This window comes from Didymosphaeria variabile (assembly GCF_027946475.1).
Source record: "Didymosphaeria variabile strain IMI 356815 chromosome Unknown scaffold_5, whole genome shotgun sequence".
Classification (NCBI taxonomy): domain Eukaryota; kingdom Fungi; phylum Ascomycota; class Dothideomycetes; order Pleosporales; family Didymosphaeriaceae; genus Didymosphaeria; species Didymosphaeria variabile.
Window position 1 is genome coordinate 3,709,324 of NW_026611624.1, and position 18,152 is coordinate 3,727,475.

An 18,152-nucleotide genomic window follows, 5' to 3' on the forward strand; every position below is an offset into this window, starting at 1 on the left:
CGGCAAGTATGCACTTCAACGGGCAATGTCTCAACTGCTGGACACCATATTTCACTCCCCTTCGATCAACGTATGATCACGCGTACCTTGGCTCGATCTCCCGAACACATGCGCCCATATCACGGACGCACGCAGTAGCCAGTTCTTGGTATCTAAGAAGCCCAAGGATGGGGAAGTTCCAAGGACTGGACAGCGTTGAGTCGAGGATGGCGACAACTCGCCTATATAGAATAATGATACGCTTCAAAAGCGCACTTTTGATGAGTGTATTGTTGGGCAAAATGATGTCTATCGATGGAAACGCTGGCTATTACGGGCCGAATGTCAAGTGCTTCTCCATGTTAAGCGAGCCAATCATGCGCAGAAGGAACGTACAGCTTCAACCTACAGCTACCCAAGGACCTGCACAGCAATCCATTTTCATGCATCAGTGTCATCTTTATCCTTTGTGTTGAGCCTAAGTCGAACCGCTCGCTCCAGTGTCTCTACTACGCGTGCCGACCTTTACCATAGGCACCTTTCGCCTCTGCTGCCTAGCGTAGCTTCCACCCAGACGCCTGTCATCACCTCAGGAAGTCCATCCTTCCAAGATGGGTTCCAATAGTTCCAAAAAGCAACTGCCACAGTTGGTTCTATTCGGTGACTCTCTCACAGAATGGAGCTTCGACAGCTCAACGCAGGGTTTCGGCTGGTATCTCTCAGATTGGTACAAGGGTAAAGCCGAGATCGTCAACGAAGGTACGAAGTGTCCTGAGTCCTACCATGAACAGGTCAAATCATAATCACTTCTATATGCCCACTTACTGACACTCACCTCTAGGCTATGCTGGGTAAAACTCACCACGCCCTCCCCGTCCATAAGAACTGACACCCTCCCTAGCTACACCTCCGAACACGTCAAAGCAGAGTTCACTCGCCTGATAAAAAAATTAACGATCGTTGAAGCCCCACCAACTCTTCTCTTCACCATCTTCCTCGGCGCCAATGACGCCTGCTTCGTAGGAGAGACCGAATACGTCCCGCTCCCTCAATTCTCAGACAATATCCGCTCTTTCGTCGAGGAGATCCTCAACCAGGATAAACTCAGCTCCGCGAAAATCGTCCTTATCACGCCGCCCCCAATCAACGTTCCAGAGCCGCTACCCATAGATGACGAATCGTTGGGCCCGGCCATGGCTAAGGCGCTGAAGGAAGGAAGGGACCCGAAGAAAGATCGGGGTTACATGACATGGGTGAGTAAGCGACGGTACGCCGAGGGTATCATGTCGATCGCGAAAGAATACGAGGAGACTGGGAGGGTGGTGGGACTGGATTACTGGAGGGCATTGGTGGATGCGGGGTTGGAGGAGCAGGGGAGGAAGGGGATGTGGATGAGGATAGGTTTCCAGGGTGTGGGTTGAGTGGGGCCAAGGAGTTTGGGAAGGGGTGGTTTACGGATGGGTTGCATTTGGACGCCAAGGCGTACAACGTCCTTTCGAAAGTTTTGACGGAGACGGTGCTTCAGACATGGCCTGAGCTCTCGCCCGACAGGATCGGAGTATGAGTCGCCCCCACACTTCGGGGCCCATCCCCACAGGGTCCACGCCGGACACACAAGTAACGGTGACATGGCAAGGCTGCATTCGGAGAACTCAATTAGATATATGTAGCTATTGAATCTGCTTTCGCACGCCTAGGACGGCGCTATCCCCTGTTAATCGTATTACCACTTCCCTTCGGGTTATCCTCCTTGAATTCATCCCACGCACGCGCCTTCATCGTCTCCTCATCTGCTGCGCGTAGGTCGTCCTCATCCACCTCCGGTCGGATTCCGGATTGCTCGCCGCCCCCGTCAATGATTCCCCCTCTCCTTTTCTCCTCCTCTAGGTACTCATCTATAGTCATAGTAGGCAGACTATGATCCGGTCTGAACACGCCCTGCTGCAGCCGCTGCCTCGTATCCAGCAGCGTAAAAGGCCGCATCGGCTTCCCATCACTACTCAAAATAGGCCCTTTGTATCTCAGACCCGCAACCTGACCGTCAAGCCGCTCAGAGTACGCATCGCGGTTGCGTTCATCCTCTCTTGCGTCCTGCGGCCCTGCGGTCTCGCCTTGCGGCGGCGGCGCCGACGGAGCTAGAGAAATAATATGCAATTCCTGGGCTAGCGACTCAAGTGATGCAAATGTTTGATGCACCATGAACGCCAGATTCGTAAGGTGCAGCTCACGGACGACTTGCTCGTCGTTTTCAGCGAGCTTAGGGTTGGCTTGGATGTACGCGAGTTTGCGCTTCAGCTCTTTCTCCTCGCGGAAACGCGCGATCTTGGCATCTCGCCGGGCGGCGGCATCGCGCGTGCTGGCGACGGAGAAATTGGACTTGTCTTCTAGGTAAGTTTCATAGAGCTTGGCGTCGCTGGCGCCGAGCACGTCGTAGGAGTCAAGCAGCTTGATGAAGCGCTCATAATGGTCCCGTGCTTTTAAAAGGTTTGCTTTTCGCTCTGAGATGTCTTGGCTTTTGATCTTTTGGATTAGGTCGGAGAGGTGGTAGTTTATGGACATGTATCTAGCGGGCTTGTGAGACATATTCGGAAATTGCGGGGCACAAAAGGTGGCAGTTTGAAATTTCGAAAGGTACGTACTGTATATCTGATGATGATACATCGTCGAGCGATTCATTTGGAGAGAAGAGTGACACTTGTTCTGAAAGGGTGAGGCATGCTTCGTAGGTGGCGATGGCGTTTATGAGGTTTTCCTGGTACGTAGGACTGTTTGAATCCGGAAAGCTGTTGAGGTTGTTGCGAAGGCGCTCTGCTGTGAGAAACAGCGAACGTATGCTTTTAGGCTCGTCATCCGCCATCTTTTGGGATATCTAGAGGTGATGCGACGCGTAAGGGCTTGATGGCGTGGTGTTGGGTAGAAGTTCCAGAGCTTGCACGTGAGTTGGTGTCGATGAGTAAGCTGCGCTTGGACGCTCTTTCGTCCCCCACGCGTTCGCAGCCCCACTCATCTCAATACTCGCGGGACGATGCAGTATGCTATATCGCTCACTGCGTCCATCCCTAGCAATTTGTAAGCCATCTTCACGATGCCTAAAATGTTGGGACGCGTATTGCGCGACTTTAGGTGAAGGTCGATGGCGCCTGATTCTGGGTGAAGTAATTTGTGCAGCCTGCCTACTTGCCGTTCGCTGAGGCGATGGTACAGCGTACCTACCTTCCCTGCGCGTTCTGTTTGCTACCTGTTACAAACGCAAGGCAACGTCTCCTTCCGTGCTTGCTTGACCCAACCTCTCGAACCCAATTATCGCACCCTTACACCTCTTCAAATCTTCTCTATACTGGAATTTGTGTCCTGAGCCGAATCTCAGGTCGTCTAGCGGCAGGCGAACGTACTCTACAATGGCTTGGGGCCACTATGACCCACTGCAGGACGAGGAGTATGATTCGCTCGATGAGTCTGAGTCGTGGACCAGTGCACCGGAGAACATGGTTGGAGCACAGAACGCTCCACTCGCAGAGGCACAGTTCGATCACGATGATGGCAGTGAAGACGAAGACGATGCGAAATTGAGAAACTTAGAAGCGGCGGACGAGGACCCGGACAGCGACATCGACAAGGACGGTCCCTCTTCTCATGCACCCGGAAGCTCGAAGGAGAAGCGTGCCGCTCAGAATGCCATCTTTAGGGCGTTCGCGATCAAAAAAGAAGAGCAGATTACCGAGAAAGAAGTCAAAGAAGCGCTCCAAGAGATTGAGGATAGCAAGCTCTCCATCAAGCAGCTGTTGAAGAAGCAGGAGACCAGTGTCAGCATTAGCAATCCCCGGGACTACCAAACCGAGCTGTTCCAACGAGCAAAGGATGACAACATCATCGCCGTCTTAGGCACTGGCTCTGGCAAAACTCACATCGCCACCCTTCTCCTCCGGCATATCCTTGATCTAGAACTCGATTCTCGCAAAAAGAGGCAACCGCCGAAGGTCTCATTTTTCTTGGTCAATTCGGTTAACCTGGTGTTTCAACAGTCAAATGTTCTGGATTGTGGCCTCGGCGGTCATGCGGTCGAGGGCATAAGCGGCTCCATGGGACCTAGTCTATGGAATAAACAGACATGGCAGAAACACTTCGACAAGAACATGGTCATCGTCTGCACAGCTCAAGTTCTTGTGGACTGCATGATGCATTCTTTTATCAATATGACCAACATCAACATGCTCATCTTTGACGAAGCTCATCATGCTAAGAGTGGACACCCTTACGCCCGGCTAATGAAGGAGTATTACTTTACCGTATCGGATGCCTCACAGCGACCTCGAGTATTTGGGATGACTGCTTCGCCTATCGACGCCAACAAGGACATCCGAGATGCAGCCATTCAGCTCGAGGCAATGCTTGACTGCAAGATTGCCACCACATCCGATATTACACTGGCTGCGAACGCGATCAACAAACCGACCGAGGAAATCGCTAGATATACAAGACTACCTGCTGGCTATGAAACAAAGCTTCACCGAGAACTGAAAGCTCGTTTTGGGCATATGTCCGTCTTCGCGAAGCTCTTCAATCAGTCAAAGCGCTTCGCGTCGGAGCTTGGAAGGTGGGCGTCTGATGAGTACTGGACCTTTGCTTTTACCGAAGCCGAAAGCCGTAAGCGCGAGATCAGAGAAGAGTTTAGATTTCACAAAACCTTCACCAGTGGATCTGTCGACAAGCTGAATGAGCAGATTGGACAACTTCGAGAAGCAGCCGAGTACGTGAAGAACTACGACAACGGTGTCCCTACAATCACACCAGAGGACTTGAGTTCGAAAGTGCTTCTCCTCCACTGGTACCTGAACGAGTACTATCAACGCCATGGTAATAACAGGTGTATTGTTTTTGTGGAGCAGCGTCAGACTGCACGGCTTTTGCATCACGTCTTCACACACATCGGCGGGCCGCATCTTCATGGTGGCATTCTGGTTGGTGTTAGCGGAAGCATCGGAGATTTCAATGTTTCCTTAAGCAAGCAGGTCAGGACAGTATCTGACTTCAGAAAAGGCGAGCTGAATTGTATATTCTCCACATCTGTTGCGGAAGAAGGACTCGATATCCCTCAATGCAATCTTGTGGCTCGCTTCGACCTTTACAAGACAATGATTGGGTACGTTCAGTCGCGAGGCCGCGCGAGGCACCAAAACTCAAGATATCTTCATATGATTGAGGAAGACAACCCTCAACAAGAGTCACTCATATTTGACGCAATAAGTGCAGAACAGCGAATGAAGGCGTTCTGCCAGGGCTTGAGCGGAGATCGGTTGCTTGATGAGCCAGATGCACGCCTCATCCAGCTTCTCCAGGCTGAGAGCAATCTTCCCCACTATCAGGATCCAACCACTGGAGCGAGACTAACCTATAGCTCGAGCCTGTCGGTCCTTGGCTACTTCGTCGCATGCCTTCCGAGAAAGAACGAGCAAGTGGACTGTCAGCCCACCTACGTTACAGCCCGCGCGGTGAACAGCGATGTGAATGGCATGCGTGAGAGTGGTTTCCAATGTGAAGTCATTCTTCCGGAGACTTCACCGATTACCTTCAAGACGGGAAAGGTCCACCGAAAGAAAGCTCTTGCGAAGTGCTCTGCGGCGTTTGAAATGTGTATGGATCTTCGGAAAAAGGGGTACCTTGATGAAAACCTACTTTCCACGATGAAGAAGGCAGCACCTGAGAAGGCTAATGCACATCTAGCTGTCAACGAAAAGAAAAAGAATCAATACCCCATGCGAGTCAAGCCAGAAATCTGGGATACTGGCCTGGGCAGCACACCTGAACTCCTCTACCTCATGGTTGTAGACGTGGACACCGGTCTCGATCGGCCGCATCAAGCCCTCGGACTTCTCACGCGGATACCACTTCCTCAATTCCCTTCATTTCCTATCTACTTGAAAGATGACCGGGAGTCCAACGTTGTCATGGTCCCCCTGAGCAAACCTCTCCAGGTCACAATTGAGGTGCTCGAGCTGTTCACCAAATTTTTCCACCACATTTACCTGGACATCTTTCACAAGGACTTTGAGACTGATCTTACTAAAATGTATTATTGGCAAGTTCCAGTCCGTCACTTCAAGACCCCGGTTGCGACGTCGGCCGCTCCAGAGGATGTCATTGACATGGGTAAAGTGCGGTCTATATGTAGTAAGCCTGAGCACCGGTGGACACCGGACATGCCCCATGAGGAGCTCCTAGACAAGTATATCGTCGATCGCGGTGCTGGCGGGCGCCGCTTCTACTCGATTCGTGTGATGCGAGACATGAAACCATTAGATCGCGTTCCCGACAATGTTCCAGCCTGGAAATGGAACGAGAACATCCTGGACTACTCCGTCAGTCTTTGGAAGAAGGATCGTGCCCGTCGAGTGTGGGACGTCTCCCAGCCTGTCATGCAAGTGGAGAAAATTGGGCATCGGCGCAACTGGCTGGCGAAGGTTGACACCAAGGATGATGAGGAAGTCAACGAGATCAAAGGGAACAACATAACATATTTGTGTCCAGAACCTCTTCGTATTTCGGCAGTAAGTGGGTCTAACGAACTCTCTCTGCCAGCTGCTCACTATTCTACAGTTACCTGTACCCTTCGTAGCTATGTGTTACGTCTTCCCCGCAATCATCAACCGAGTGGAAGATTATCTCATCGCACTGGAGGCTTGTAAGATGTTTGAACTCAATATTGGACCTGCTCTCGCCCTTGAAGCTACTACGAAAGATTCCGAGAACTCTGATGAGCACGGGCAGGAGAAGATCAATTTCAAGAGCGGGATGGGATCGAACTACGAACGACGTAAGCTAGCATATTTTCGTTTGTTTGAGTCGTTGACTGATACACAATCTAGTTGAATTTCTCGGCGACTGTTTCCTAAAGATGGCAACGTCAATCTCTACGTTCGTACAGCAGCCGGATGAGAACGAATTCGAGTTTCACGTGCGCCGCATGCAAATGCTTTGCAACCAAAATCTATTCGATACAGCGGTAAAGGAAACGAACCTCGTCGAGTACATCCGTACCGCAGCATTTTCTCGGTAATTTTTCTTTCGGGACTTTAAGTATAGAGTATTGCAGGGCTAATCATCACAGACGCACATGGTATCCAACTCTCAAATTGCTGAAAGGAAAGGGAGCTCAAGCTGGCACCAAAGCAGACCATCACAACCAGGTCATCAAGCACGCCCTTGGAGATAAGTCCGTCGCCGACGTCTGCGAAGCGCTTATCGGCGCTGCTTTCATGCAGCACAATCAACGAGGGCACTGGAATTGTCAAATGTGGAACGAAGCTGTCAAAGCAGTCACTCAATTGGTGAAGAGCGATGATCATCTCATGGAGAGCTGGTCAGATTACTATAAGTCCTACCAGTTGCCGAAGTATCAACTGGCCGAAGCGACTGCCGCTCAACTAGACCTTGCCGCCAAGATCGAGAGACAGTAAGCATTAAATTACAAATGGTGACTGGGAAAAGCTGACGACGAATGCAGGCATCCCTATCGCTTCAATTACCCTCGCCTATTGCGTTCGGCGTTCATTCATTCATCTCAGGCCTTTATGTGGGAGCACATTCCTAACTACCAGCGGTTAGAATTTCTGGGCGACTCTTTGCTTGATCAAGCTTTCATCATGCATCTGGTAAGGCCTGGTCGATCCCCAAAAGTGAATGTGCAACAGGTATGCTAATTCCACTCTAGTTCTTCAACTATCCTGACAAAGATCCTCAATGGATGACGGAACACAAAACGCCTATGGTTTCGAACCAATTTTTAGGCGCAGTCTGCGTGAAGCTCGGCTTCCACAAGCACATCCGGCAGAATAACGCAGTAAGTAACACGACCCGTGTGTGTTCCACTAAGCGACCGCTAATATCATTCCTCAGAAACTCACAGGCGAGATCTGCGAATATGTTACCCGAATCCAGGAAGTAGAGAGCGAGTCTAACGGGGCAGTTGATTACTGGACCGCAGTGGACAGGGCCCCTAAGTGCCTGGCTGATGTGGTCGAAGCCTACGTTGGCGCCATCTTCGTCGACTCTGAGTTCAACTTCAGCGTCGTTCAAGAATTTTTCGACATGCATCTCAAGCCGTTTTTCCTGGACATGTATATCTATGACGCATACGCGAACCAGCACCCGCTCACTCGTATCAAGAAGCGGCTTGAAGACGAGCTAGGGTGTAGGCAGCATCGGATTGCTACGCATACAACAGACAAGACAATTCCTCACGAGAGCGATCGCGTCGTTGCGATGCTCATGATTCACGATAAGGTTCATTTTCATGGCGTTTCCGTTAGTGGTCGGTATGCCAAGAAGAAAATGGCAGAAGTTGCGCTTGCGGGCCTAGATGGTCTGCCGGAGTATGAGTTCAAGAGGCGATACGGGTGCGATTGCAACGAATCGGTTCCGGAAGGCGAGGGACAAGAGGGGCTGTGAAACTTCAGACCCATCTTGGTTTTCTCCTACAGGATCGGCGTGGACGACTCGCGGTTGACATGGCACATATGCCCTAGCCATCGGAATGCCTGTCGACCTGGTTGTTTTTTGAACAACCCACCAACGAAGATGGCTTGGTCCGGTAATTTCTGATCACTACCTTCACAACATTAAGGGTTCTCTCTTCTAGTCTAAGAAGCGATCGAGTATATAGGTCTTCTGAACCAATGGAAGCAGACTGAAACATGCATCTCTCATGCTTTCTGAATATAATGAATGCTTAAGCCATACCCATCCATTCCATTTTGAAGGGTAAGATTGAGAATAGGCTCTCTTGCCATCTTTTTGATCACTTGGAATTGTGGCGATTCATGACTCATGTGTCAGATTCTTAGGGCTCCCACTTCTCCATTGGGCGATTCATACATACTGCTAGGTAACAGCGCAACATAACACAGGCAGGCCAGAAAGAAAATAGCAAAAATCAATTTCGCATGAGAATCTCTACGTGACGTTCGAACGAACGCATGTTTGCAACCTGAAAAGCGCATTGCATGGCGTGAAGAAGGGCCGTGGAACGCTTCTCACAAAAGGAAAGTGCCAACAGCCGAAGCCATTGCCAAAGGTAATCGAAACCTTCCATCAGAAGATAGACCATTTTGTAGCTACTTTCCTATCGATTCTTCGCCAGTAGGGAGTTTATATACAAGGCAAAATGAATGCCAATGAACATGGCACTCTACTCCACTGCGATGAAGCAATTTGCACGTCCCTGTAGTACCACTAGGCAATCATGATGTTCAGCTAGGCAACTTGTATCGATAGCAATTTTCGAGTTCCAGGCAACAGTCTCACATCATGTGACCGTCTTCGAAGATTATTAGAACCACAAAAGATTAATTAAATAACAAAAAGAAGCTGTGGATTGAACATGCGTCTTGCTGCATTCTATGGAAATCGTAAAATCACGGAGCACTTATTCTCTTCACTGCACTGGAGCAAAAGGAAAGTTTTACGCCAGAATCAAGATCCGGGATATAACATTTCAAAGCTGGTAAGCCTCGTCAGAAGACGTTTGTATGTAGCTACTTTCCTGATGTAAATGTGCTATCTGAAAATATATATACCCATCCAGAAATAACAGCAATCATTGCGTGATGCAGAACGTAGGGAAAACATGTCACGGCTTGCGGAGGGATGCTGCTGCCTAAAACATATATGTGGATCCCCGCTCACATTTGCCGAAAACCGACGCGAACACCAAGGAATGTATGTGAATCATGGCCATTAACAAGCAATAACATGAATCCAAGATCGATGTACTGCTTGTCATATACACTGCAACGAGATCGTGGTAGTAAGGCTTCGATCTAAGCCTAACAAGGCAGGTCCACGCGATATCTTGCCCCGCAGCGTGCGACTACAGCGTGTGCACGGGGGTGGTTTCCCGGATTGGGAAGTCGTCGATGTCTTGTAATTAACATGTCGATTGTCCGCACACCCTCAGATCTCGTTGTCTGAAAGCCTCCGTCCCTAACGATAATACTTACCATCGCTGGCGCAACAACCCATCGTCTTTCGCGTTGAGGAATATCATCTGATTAACTTGGTCCATCTTCAAGCCTTATATAACATGAAAATCGAGGAACCTTCTAATCACCCCTCAGTTGGCGCGCCTCGACCGCACACTGGGGCAAAGGCACAGCAAAGCACTATGACAATGGAAGACCGAGGACGCATCCCCGTCGGCCCGCCCATCGCCAATCCTCTTCACTCCTACTGGCAGCATCCCAAATCTCCACTCGCAGCAGTAATCGAGCCCGAATGTGCCAATCCCACTCAGCCCTACGACTACGCCATCATCGGCTCAGGGATATCCGGAACGATGATCGCATACAACCTGTTCAAGACCAATCCCTCGGCGCGCATCGTCATGATCGACGCACGAGAGATCTGCTCTGGAGCGACTGGGCGAAACGGGGGACACACGAAAGCTGGCTCGTATCGCACGTACATGCAACACAAGAAAGAGGTGGGGAAAGACGAAGCGTTAAAATTAACCAGGCTTGAGTATGCGAACATCATTGAAACGCATGCGTTGGCGAAAGAGCTTGGAATCGAGTGCGAAAGCCAAGTGTGTAATACAGTCGACGTTATCTACGACCAGCGGACCTTCGAAGAGGGAAAGAAAGCCATCGAGGAATTGGAGGCCGATGCGACTGAAGAAGAGCGGCAAACCGGGAAAATGGCCGGTTACAGAATCTACCAAGCCAACGACGGCATAAAGCAGAAATTCTGGGTAGACGACACGAACAGCAATCCCGCAGCTGGAGAAGAGAAAGAGAAAGTAGCAGGTGCATTCGAGTACCTCGCCGGCAAAATTCACGCCTACCGCTTCGCAACCGGCATCCTAAAGCATATCGTGCAGAACAACGCCCTTCAACTCTGTGCAAACACCCCCGTCCACGCCTTCCTCCCTCTCCCTCTTCAACCCCTGACACCCCCTCTGGGACGTCTTCACCCAACGCAACCCCATCCCAGCGCGCACCGTCATCCTCGCAACAAACGGCTACACACCGTACCTCCTCCCCACCCTCCAAGGCGCCATCGTCCCTCTCCGCGGCCAAATCATCGCTTCAAAGCCGCCTCCCACAGCTCGACATCCCAGCGTGCTACCGAAGACGTATTCTTTCATCTACGGGGACGGCTACGAGTACATGATCCCGCGCCAACTCCCCGACGGCGGACAACACATCGTCATCGGCGGCGGCCTCGGACGCCTGGCTAATGCGGGGGCGTCCGAGTACGGTACCGTGGACGATAGTTGTCTTAATGAAGAGGTATCGACGTATCTTCACGGCACGGTGGAGGGCTACTTCGGGGCTCCTACATCCTCGTCATCCGCGCAGGACGCGCCCGAGTACGAGATCGTGCATGAGTGGACGGGCATCATGGGCGCAACGGCGGATGGGCGACCGTTTGTGGGCGAGGTTCCGGGGCAGAAGGGGGTTTGGATCAGTGCGGGGTTTAATGGGCATGGGATGGTGCTGTGTTTGAAGGCTGCAGAGGCGCTGGTGGGGATGATGGATGGGAAGAGCCTAGATTGGTTCCCGGAGAGTTTTCTCATCAGTGAAGAGAGGGTTGGTAAGGCGCGCTTTGGGGGGAGGACGGATATGCGGGTTCCGGAAACGGGGGAGGGCCCGGTAGGAACGGGGGAGAGTTGAGAAAGGTAGGAGAGAATGGAGGTATCTCACACTACTTTAGTGCTTATCATGCTTATTCTGCTTTCAGTTGTAAAATAATATACTGGGTGGTAGTCACGTGCAGAATCTTGGTTGAAGTCAATCCCAATTAGCTATTAGTGGAAAAGCGATGACATGGCCATTCTTGAAGTCGTAAGATCTATGGATATACATGAAATTTGCGTTGATGTTTTACATTGGTATGATTGCGCTGCACGCTTCGACAGAGATTTGACTTGGTCGCGCCCGGGAATCGGGAGATCAATTTGGGGTCTGCGGACGCCTCCTCTTCAATTTATGCGGTCATGACGAAATCAACGCAGTTCTCGTAAGTCTGCTGGGCGTTCGTGCCGAACCAGAACCATTGCATAGCGCACTCGCCAGGCTGTTGGCATTGGGTTCCGAGGTCGGTGGGCATGGTGACGCTGAACTGGGTGTTGTTCAAAGGCAATTGGGCAAGGTTCTCATCGGCGTAGGAAGCAAAGGAGATCAACGGCTGTCCGACCAGGGTGTTTGTCGCAAGGTCCACGACAGATACATTGCAAGGGCCTTCGTGGGGAATTGGCAGCTCGGCAGCAAAGTCGACTTGCTCTCCGGGTGCGAAAGCCTGAACGTTGTTCTGGTTGTCTTCGAACTGAACACCCTTGCAGAGGAAAACGTTGCAGTCAGGTGCGCCGTTGCTGGGAATGTTCTCCAGAGGACCGGTTTCGTCCGCGGTGAGGGCAGAGACGGTATCCGCACCACAGACTTGCTGCGTGACAGGACCTGGGAGGCGGACAGGCGGTGAGACGATGTTGCCGTGCGCGAGCGCTGTGGCGGCGAAGAAGGTGGATGTGAAGAAGGTTGAGGCACGCATCTTGAAAGGCGTATTAAAAATTGTAGGTTTTGGGGTATGTGGTATAAGCTCAAAGCCAAGAAAGGACAGAAGGCAAGAACAGAACGAGTGACCAGCACAAGGAGGATTGAAAGACTGACTGGAGAGTTTAGGAAGTGCAACGATGTGTTGTTATGTTATACTCCCGGGAAGGTGATGATCCGTTCAACCTGCAGAGGTGTTCCAAAAACAGGTCGCGCGGCTAAAGGAAGCTGCGGAATAGTGATGAAACGTGTGAAGCTCAAGCTTTTCTGTTTGATCTTACATGCGAGGGCGGTGATTAAATCTTCATGCCGTCAAGAACTCTGTCAGAGAGAGTAGTGTCTTGACTTGTCATGAACACAGATACAACACTATCTCGCAGCCTCAATCGCCCGGGAGGGCGGACGAAAGCTGGGGTTGTCTACAGCGAGAAATTCCATGACAGCGATGGAAGACAAAATCCCGCCAGGTGAGATGGTGTGTGTCTTGCCAAGGCTTCTTCATCAGTATTGGCATACTTGGCGTTTGACTTGAGTCTTGTGGAGCTCGCGTTGTAAGGGCTGCGTTTGAGGATGTTGAGGCTCCGTCTTGGCAAGGCAATGTACCTGAGGCAAGCGCAGCCGAATATCGGGCATTCACAACTATGATTCTTCAGGCGCGGAGAGTCGGGCGCGAAATTGCAGCCTGGTGAGAGTGGCAGACAACATGCCCCACGGCCTAGCGGTGATACTGGCTGCAGAGGGCTTTGCTGACCAGTGACGCCGCAATATCCACGCTAGCGCCCACTTGTTCTCGACCCCAGGATCCACTTTGCGGGCGACTGTGGGTGGCTCGCGGGGAAAGGTACCCGCGTGCAACTGGCGGGCAACAGGGTGAGAGCGCTGGGCTGCGTTGGGCGCAGGCCTCTCGCTCTCGTGACTGCTGTTGGTGCGTGTCGGTGAGAGGCGAGACACGAATCACAAAAGCAAGCATGTCGCTTGGGCCGTGGGATCGCTGGTGCGGGGGAAAGACGGTGAGAAGAGGATGAACTGATCATGTTGCGTACAAACGGTTGTTGTAGAGACTAGCGGGTGCTCAGGTAGACTATCAATGAAAAGTGGGTTGCCGTAGCCCACTCACTAGCCCACGCTATTACTTGTGACGTAGTGTTGGTTCGCTGCTGCCCTTGCAATACGCAGCGCGCCTTCCGTGCCAACTCACATGTCCCTGCGCTCTCACCTTTATTTATTTACCGCGGGCCCAACAAATACCCCTCCTCCACCTCATATCCACCTCCCGTCCACTTCAACACCTCTACATCCTCCTCAGCCCCTCAATTGCAAGCTCTGCAACCCGCTCGACCTCATCCACCCTAGCACCACTGATCAACACACGCCGCAACCATGGGAAAGGTGAGCCACACACGCGGGTTGCCCCACCTGCCCCGCGCTAACCGGGAGATAGGCCAAGTACATCCTGCTCGACTGCGACAACACCCTCTGCCAGTCGGAGCATCTGGCCTTCGAGGCCTGCGCTGAGCTCACCAACAAGGTGCTTGAGAAGCATGGCATCAACGACAAGCGCTACACGGCTGAGAGCCTCCTCGAGGACTTCGTCGGCTACAACTTCCGCCGCATGCTGCTCGCCCTGCAGCCCAAGCACAACTTCAAGATGTCCGACGAGGAGCTCGAGGAGTTCGTCGAGGCCGAGCTTGGTGCCGTCACCCAGAAACTCAGCGAGAAGGCCGTCGAGTGCCCCGGCGTGACCCCCCAGCTCGAGTGGCTCAAGAAGGAGGGCTACCCCATGTCCGTCGTCAGCACCTCGGCCTTGAGCCGTGTCGTCGCCTCTCTCCGCAAGACCAACCTGGACCGCTTCTTCCCCCCCGAGCACGTCTACTCAGCCGCCACCTCGCTCAACCCTCCTGGCTCCAAGCCTGACCCGGCCATCTACCACCACGCCTGCAAGGAGCTCGGCGTCAAGGAGAGCGAGTGCATCACCGTCGAAGACAGCAAGAGTGGTGCCACCGCTGCCATGCGCGCTGGCATTCCGTGCATCGGCTACGTCGGCATCTACGGCATCGAGGACGGCAAGGAGAAGATGGAGCAGATGGCCAAGCTCCTCACCGAGGAGACCAAGTGCATGGCCATCATGTACGACTGGAAGGAGTTCCCTGAGGTGCTCAAGAAGGTCGAGGCCAAGCTATGAGCAACTTCGCTTGTCGCGAAAGGAAGCTAACATTCGATGGCTGGGTGGCTGACTGGGAGGTCGCCATTACAGGACAAAGTTCTTCATCACATTTGACAGTGCATCACACACGGATAACGAGAAACATGGCTCATGATTGAAAATACCAATACCATAGGTAGACGTAGGATCTGCATTAGATCTGCCCCAAAATATGAACAATTTTGGAACAATGTTTTTGTCCTCACCTGCTGTTGGCAGGAAACTTGCATGTTGCCATGCTTTCCAAAGTGCACTCCAATCATGACGATGCTGATTTCGTGGAGGCGTCGCATAGCGGCCGATGGGTCATCACTCACTCTATCGTTGTCGTAATTCCCCGCTTGCCGACCTCCGATTGCCGGTCCGAATTCTACTTGACTGGTTTGGATGGTCAGCCCATCTCATAATTCACTTCTGGGCGTTGTTCCGCGATCTTCCTATTCGAGGGGTTTTCCCGGTGTAATCACCAGGAAAAGGTGCTGACGATCTTTCCCACCCCCTTCATTATTTGCCAACATCTGAGTCAGCGTTAACATCTCATGTTTATCATGCAGGGTCTGAAATTGGGGTCTTTCATGTCTGAAATGCGCCATACCTGAGGACCAATCGGTAAGCTGTGTTTCTCGGATATTCATAAAACGCAACGGTTGTGGGGTAGCCGCACGGAAAGACAAAGGATCTCTACTCTAGGGTTGGAAGGCCAGAGCATTACTCTGAGCATTCTTGAGTCGAAGCCATGATTGGGCACCTCTGGAAGTGACGGAGTGAGCCCGGGCATAGCGCACGTGAGCGGCTAACGCGGGCCGGTTCTATGAACACCATCGAATACCGACCTCCGATCATTGTTCACATCTCCTCACGCCTACCAATGCACTATCACGGAGGGATGCCTCAGGTGGTCGCATCAGCTGTTTAATGAAGTCTCAATACTCGCTGCAGCCTTCGGGCAGGCCTACTCAGGTCCTGGACATTCGGTGATCTTTCTCCATCAGGACGTTACAACGCTGTTCTGCGGGCTTTCAATGTTTCGTCCTCTGCTCTGTCGGCCTCGCGATCGCGCTATCACTCTAATTAATATAGAGATGCACTGTCGCTATGGGCTCCGATAAGAGCTTGGAGCCCAGTTCACCTTCCATTCAAGTCAGCGGGCGGCGAATCGGAGCATTACGACTTTGGGCGTCCATGCGACACACTGCTGCGGGCAGAAGCGAAATGCACTCGGCTCCTTTGCCATGGCCAAATGCGTCAAGGACTGGAAGAAAACGGGTTACCTACTGCGCCATATAGCAAATGTTGTATGTTAATCGAGGTTAAGCCTACGGGATCGGCAATCTAGGCATTCTCGGCACATCGCGTGCGCTTCGATTTGAGGATGGGGTATCGCTGTCGCCAAGGCTGTTCTGATTGTCCCTCCTTCCAATTACACTCCTAGAAAAGGCTGGGCATGCTTTGTTCAATTTACACAGACCAATGTGGCTCTTCACTTCACCATTGCTACTCAACAGCCTGTTTGACGTTTCAGAGTCGTGCTCGGGGCCATAGGCTTGGGACTGATGGTATCAGCGGGATTAGGAAGGCACTTTGTCCACCTGCCGCCTTGAACATTGCGAATGATTTCTACGAGACGTGGGAACGATACTACTACTGGGGTGGGGGTGGTATATAAGGGTGTGGGGATCTGTTCTGGAAGCCTCCTTACGGCCGTTGTCTTCTTGTTCAGCTGTCTCGAAATTGCCTTGTCGCCATGTTCGTACGAACTGCCCTTCTCTCATTGTCGGCCCTTGTGGCTGCCAAGGAGCTCGCAAAGGACGAGGTCAAGGGAGCTCAGCTTTATGACTCTGGGATCAAGCATGCGAACAACGTTGCGCTCAAGAGGGTACGTCCGGACGAGGGCATACCATACGCTTCGACTAATGTGGGCAGGAATCCTGGGCCAAGCACGAGGCCGCCGGCGTCTACGCATCCGAGCAGTACGCTGAAATTGCAGACTTTGTAGCATGCTCGAACGGTACCGCCAAATCAGGCGCGGATACCTTCAGGTGTAAAAACGTCAGTTTCCGCTTGCCCTGGGCGAACACAGGCTATGCGCTAACACACGATCAGATTGATCTATACCACTTCCTCTCTCACTCAGCGCTTGGTAGCACCAAGGGTTTCGGTTCGTCCTCTTGGGGATGGACAAGCTCGGATGGACGCGAGTTTGTTGCCATCGGTCAGTCTGACGGTACTGCCTTTGCGGAGATCACCAAAGCTGGAAAGCTTTCTTACTTGGGACGTCTTCCTCAGTACTCGACCCCTAGCGAGTGGCGCGAGATCCGAGGACACAACGACTTCGTCATCATCGGCAGTGAAGCTTCGAACCACGGCATCCAGATCTTCGACTGGAAGAAGCTCTTGACTCTTGATCCCGCCAAACCTGTGACCTTTACCAACACCGTTGGTAGTGGTCTGGTCGGCCATTACAACAAGCTTCCCTCGGGTCGCACCCACAACGTTGTGACTAATCCCAAGGGTAACTACATCTACTCCGTCGGAGCTCAGCCACGAACCGACGCTTGCAAGTCCGGCATCATCTTCATCGACATTTCTACTCCTTCGAACCCTGTCAGCGCTGGATGTGCATCTGCAGATGGGGCAAGTCGAATCCCGTAGAAGTTCTCCGCTTTTGCTAACACGTCTTTAGTACGTTCATGACGCCCAATGTGTCTTCTACAAGGGTCCCGATACCCAGTACGTTGGTAAAGAGATCTGCTACGGATACAATGAAGACACCCTGACAATCTACGATATCACCAACAAGAAGGCGCCTGTAGTCTTGTCTAGGACCTCCTACACCGGCGCTTCTTATACGCACCAAGGTGCTCTTCTCGATGTCGAAGACCAACGCTATCTCCTTCTCGATGACGAGTATGACGAGTACGACAAGACTGGCCCCGGAGCTGCTGGCAACCCAATCACGTACATCTGGGACATTTCTTCGCTCAAAGCCCCGAAGCAGACAGGTCTTTACAAATCGGGTGCCAAGGGCATTGACCACAATCAATACGTGTCGGGTGGATTTGCTTACCAGTCAAACTATGGTACTGGATTCCGCGTCCTTGATGTCTCATCGATCCCGAGCGACCCGACGGGCGCTGGCGTAAAGGAAGTCGGATTCTTTGACGTCTACCCAGAAGACGACAACCAGACCGGCGGCGGCGTCATTGATTTCGTCGGCACCTGGAGCAGCTACGCTCTTTTCAAGTCCGGCTACATCCTGGTGAACACAATGGAACGTGGCGCTTTCGTATTGAAGAAGCAGGCAGGTGCGTTCTAGAAGACAGCTCTGATAGGTCCCGCCGATGCTGTTCAATCAACGCACTGAAGGATTGGTGAAAGTACGGGACATTTAGGGATAAAGTTAATGCCATTACCATTGCCTTCGT

At 52.0% G+C, this 18,152-nt stretch overlaps 8 protein-coding genes across 8 annotated transcripts; 6 read left to right on the top strand and 2 right to left on the bottom strand.

Moving 5' to 3' along the window:
* Window positions 1-590: 590 nt before the first annotated feature.
* On the top strand, window positions 591-1,400 carry N0V89_007677 (uncharacterized protein; the record flags this gene model as incomplete). The annotated part of the gene is made up of 3 exons (XM_056216438.1): window positions 591-738; window positions 821-830; window positions 881-1,400. The coding sequence occupies 3 exons, from the start codon at window positions 591-593 to the stop codon at window positions 1,398-1,400; spliced, it is 678 nt and encodes a 225-aa protein (XP_056070685.1).
* A 283-nt stretch (window positions 1,401-1,683) lies between these two features.
* On the bottom strand, window positions 1,684-2,836 carry TAP42 (Type 2A phosphatase-associated protein 42; the record flags this gene model as incomplete). The annotated part of the gene is made up of 2 exons (XM_056216439.1): window positions 1,684-2,542; window positions 2,619-2,836. 2 exons carry the CDS (start codon window positions 2,834-2,836, stop codon window positions 1,684-1,686), a joined length of 1,077 nt encoding a protein of 358 aa, XP_056070686.1.
* A 541-nt stretch (window positions 2,837-3,377) lies between these two features.
* Window positions 3,378-7,433, top strand: dcl1_1 (Dicer-like protein 1; the record flags this gene model as incomplete). Its single annotated transcript, XM_056216440.1, has 4 exons — window positions 3,378-6,524; window positions 6,574-6,790; window positions 6,843-7,029; window positions 7,085-7,433. 4 exons carry the CDS (start codon window positions 3,378-3,380, stop codon window positions 7,431-7,433), a joined length of 3,900 nt encoding a protein of 1,299 aa, XP_056070687.1.
* Window positions 7,434-7,619: 186 nt separating this feature from the next.
* On the top strand, window positions 7,620-8,424 carry dcl1_2 (Dicer-like protein 1; the record flags this gene model as incomplete). The annotated part of the gene is made up of 3 exons (XM_056216441.1): window positions 7,620-7,667; window positions 7,688-7,816; window positions 7,873-8,424. 3 exons carry the CDS (start codon window positions 7,620-7,622, stop codon window positions 8,422-8,424), a joined length of 729 nt encoding a protein of 242 aa, XP_056070688.1.
* A 1,633-nt stretch (window positions 8,425-10,057) lies between these two features.
* N0V89_007681 (uncharacterized protein) lies at window positions 10,058-11,648 on the top strand (the record flags this gene model as incomplete). The annotated part of the gene is made up of 2 exons (XM_056216442.1): window positions 10,058-10,871; window positions 10,966-11,648. 2 exons carry the CDS (start codon window positions 10,058-10,060, stop codon window positions 11,646-11,648), a joined length of 1,497 nt encoding a protein of 498 aa, XP_056070689.1.
* A 313-nt stretch (window positions 11,649-11,961) lies between these two features.
* On the bottom strand, window positions 11,962-12,522 carry N0V89_007682 (uncharacterized protein; the record flags this gene model as incomplete). Its single annotated transcript, XM_056216443.1, has 1 exon — window positions 11,962-12,522. The coding sequence occupies one exon, from the start codon at window positions 12,520-12,522 to the stop codon at window positions 11,962-11,964; it is 561 nt and encodes a 186-aa protein (XP_056070690.1).
* Window positions 12,523-13,904: 1,382 nt separating this feature from the next.
* On the top strand, window positions 13,905-14,706 carry N0V89_007683 (uncharacterized protein; the record flags this gene model as incomplete). Its single annotated transcript, XM_056216444.1, has 2 exons — window positions 13,905-13,913; window positions 13,966-14,706. The coding sequence occupies 2 exons, from the start codon at window positions 13,905-13,907 to the stop codon at window positions 14,704-14,706; spliced, it is 750 nt and encodes a 249-aa protein (XP_056070691.1).
* Window positions 14,707-16,471: 1,765 nt separating this feature from the next.
* Window positions 16,472-18,043, top strand: N0V89_007684 (uncharacterized protein; the record flags this gene model as incomplete). The annotated part of the gene is made up of 4 exons (XM_056216445.1): window positions 16,472-16,603; window positions 16,651-16,776; window positions 16,831-17,361; window positions 17,411-18,043. 4 exons carry the CDS (start codon window positions 16,472-16,474, stop codon window positions 18,041-18,043), a joined length of 1,422 nt encoding a protein of 473 aa, XP_056070692.1.
* Between the last annotated feature and the right edge of the window lie 109 nt (window positions 18,044-18,152).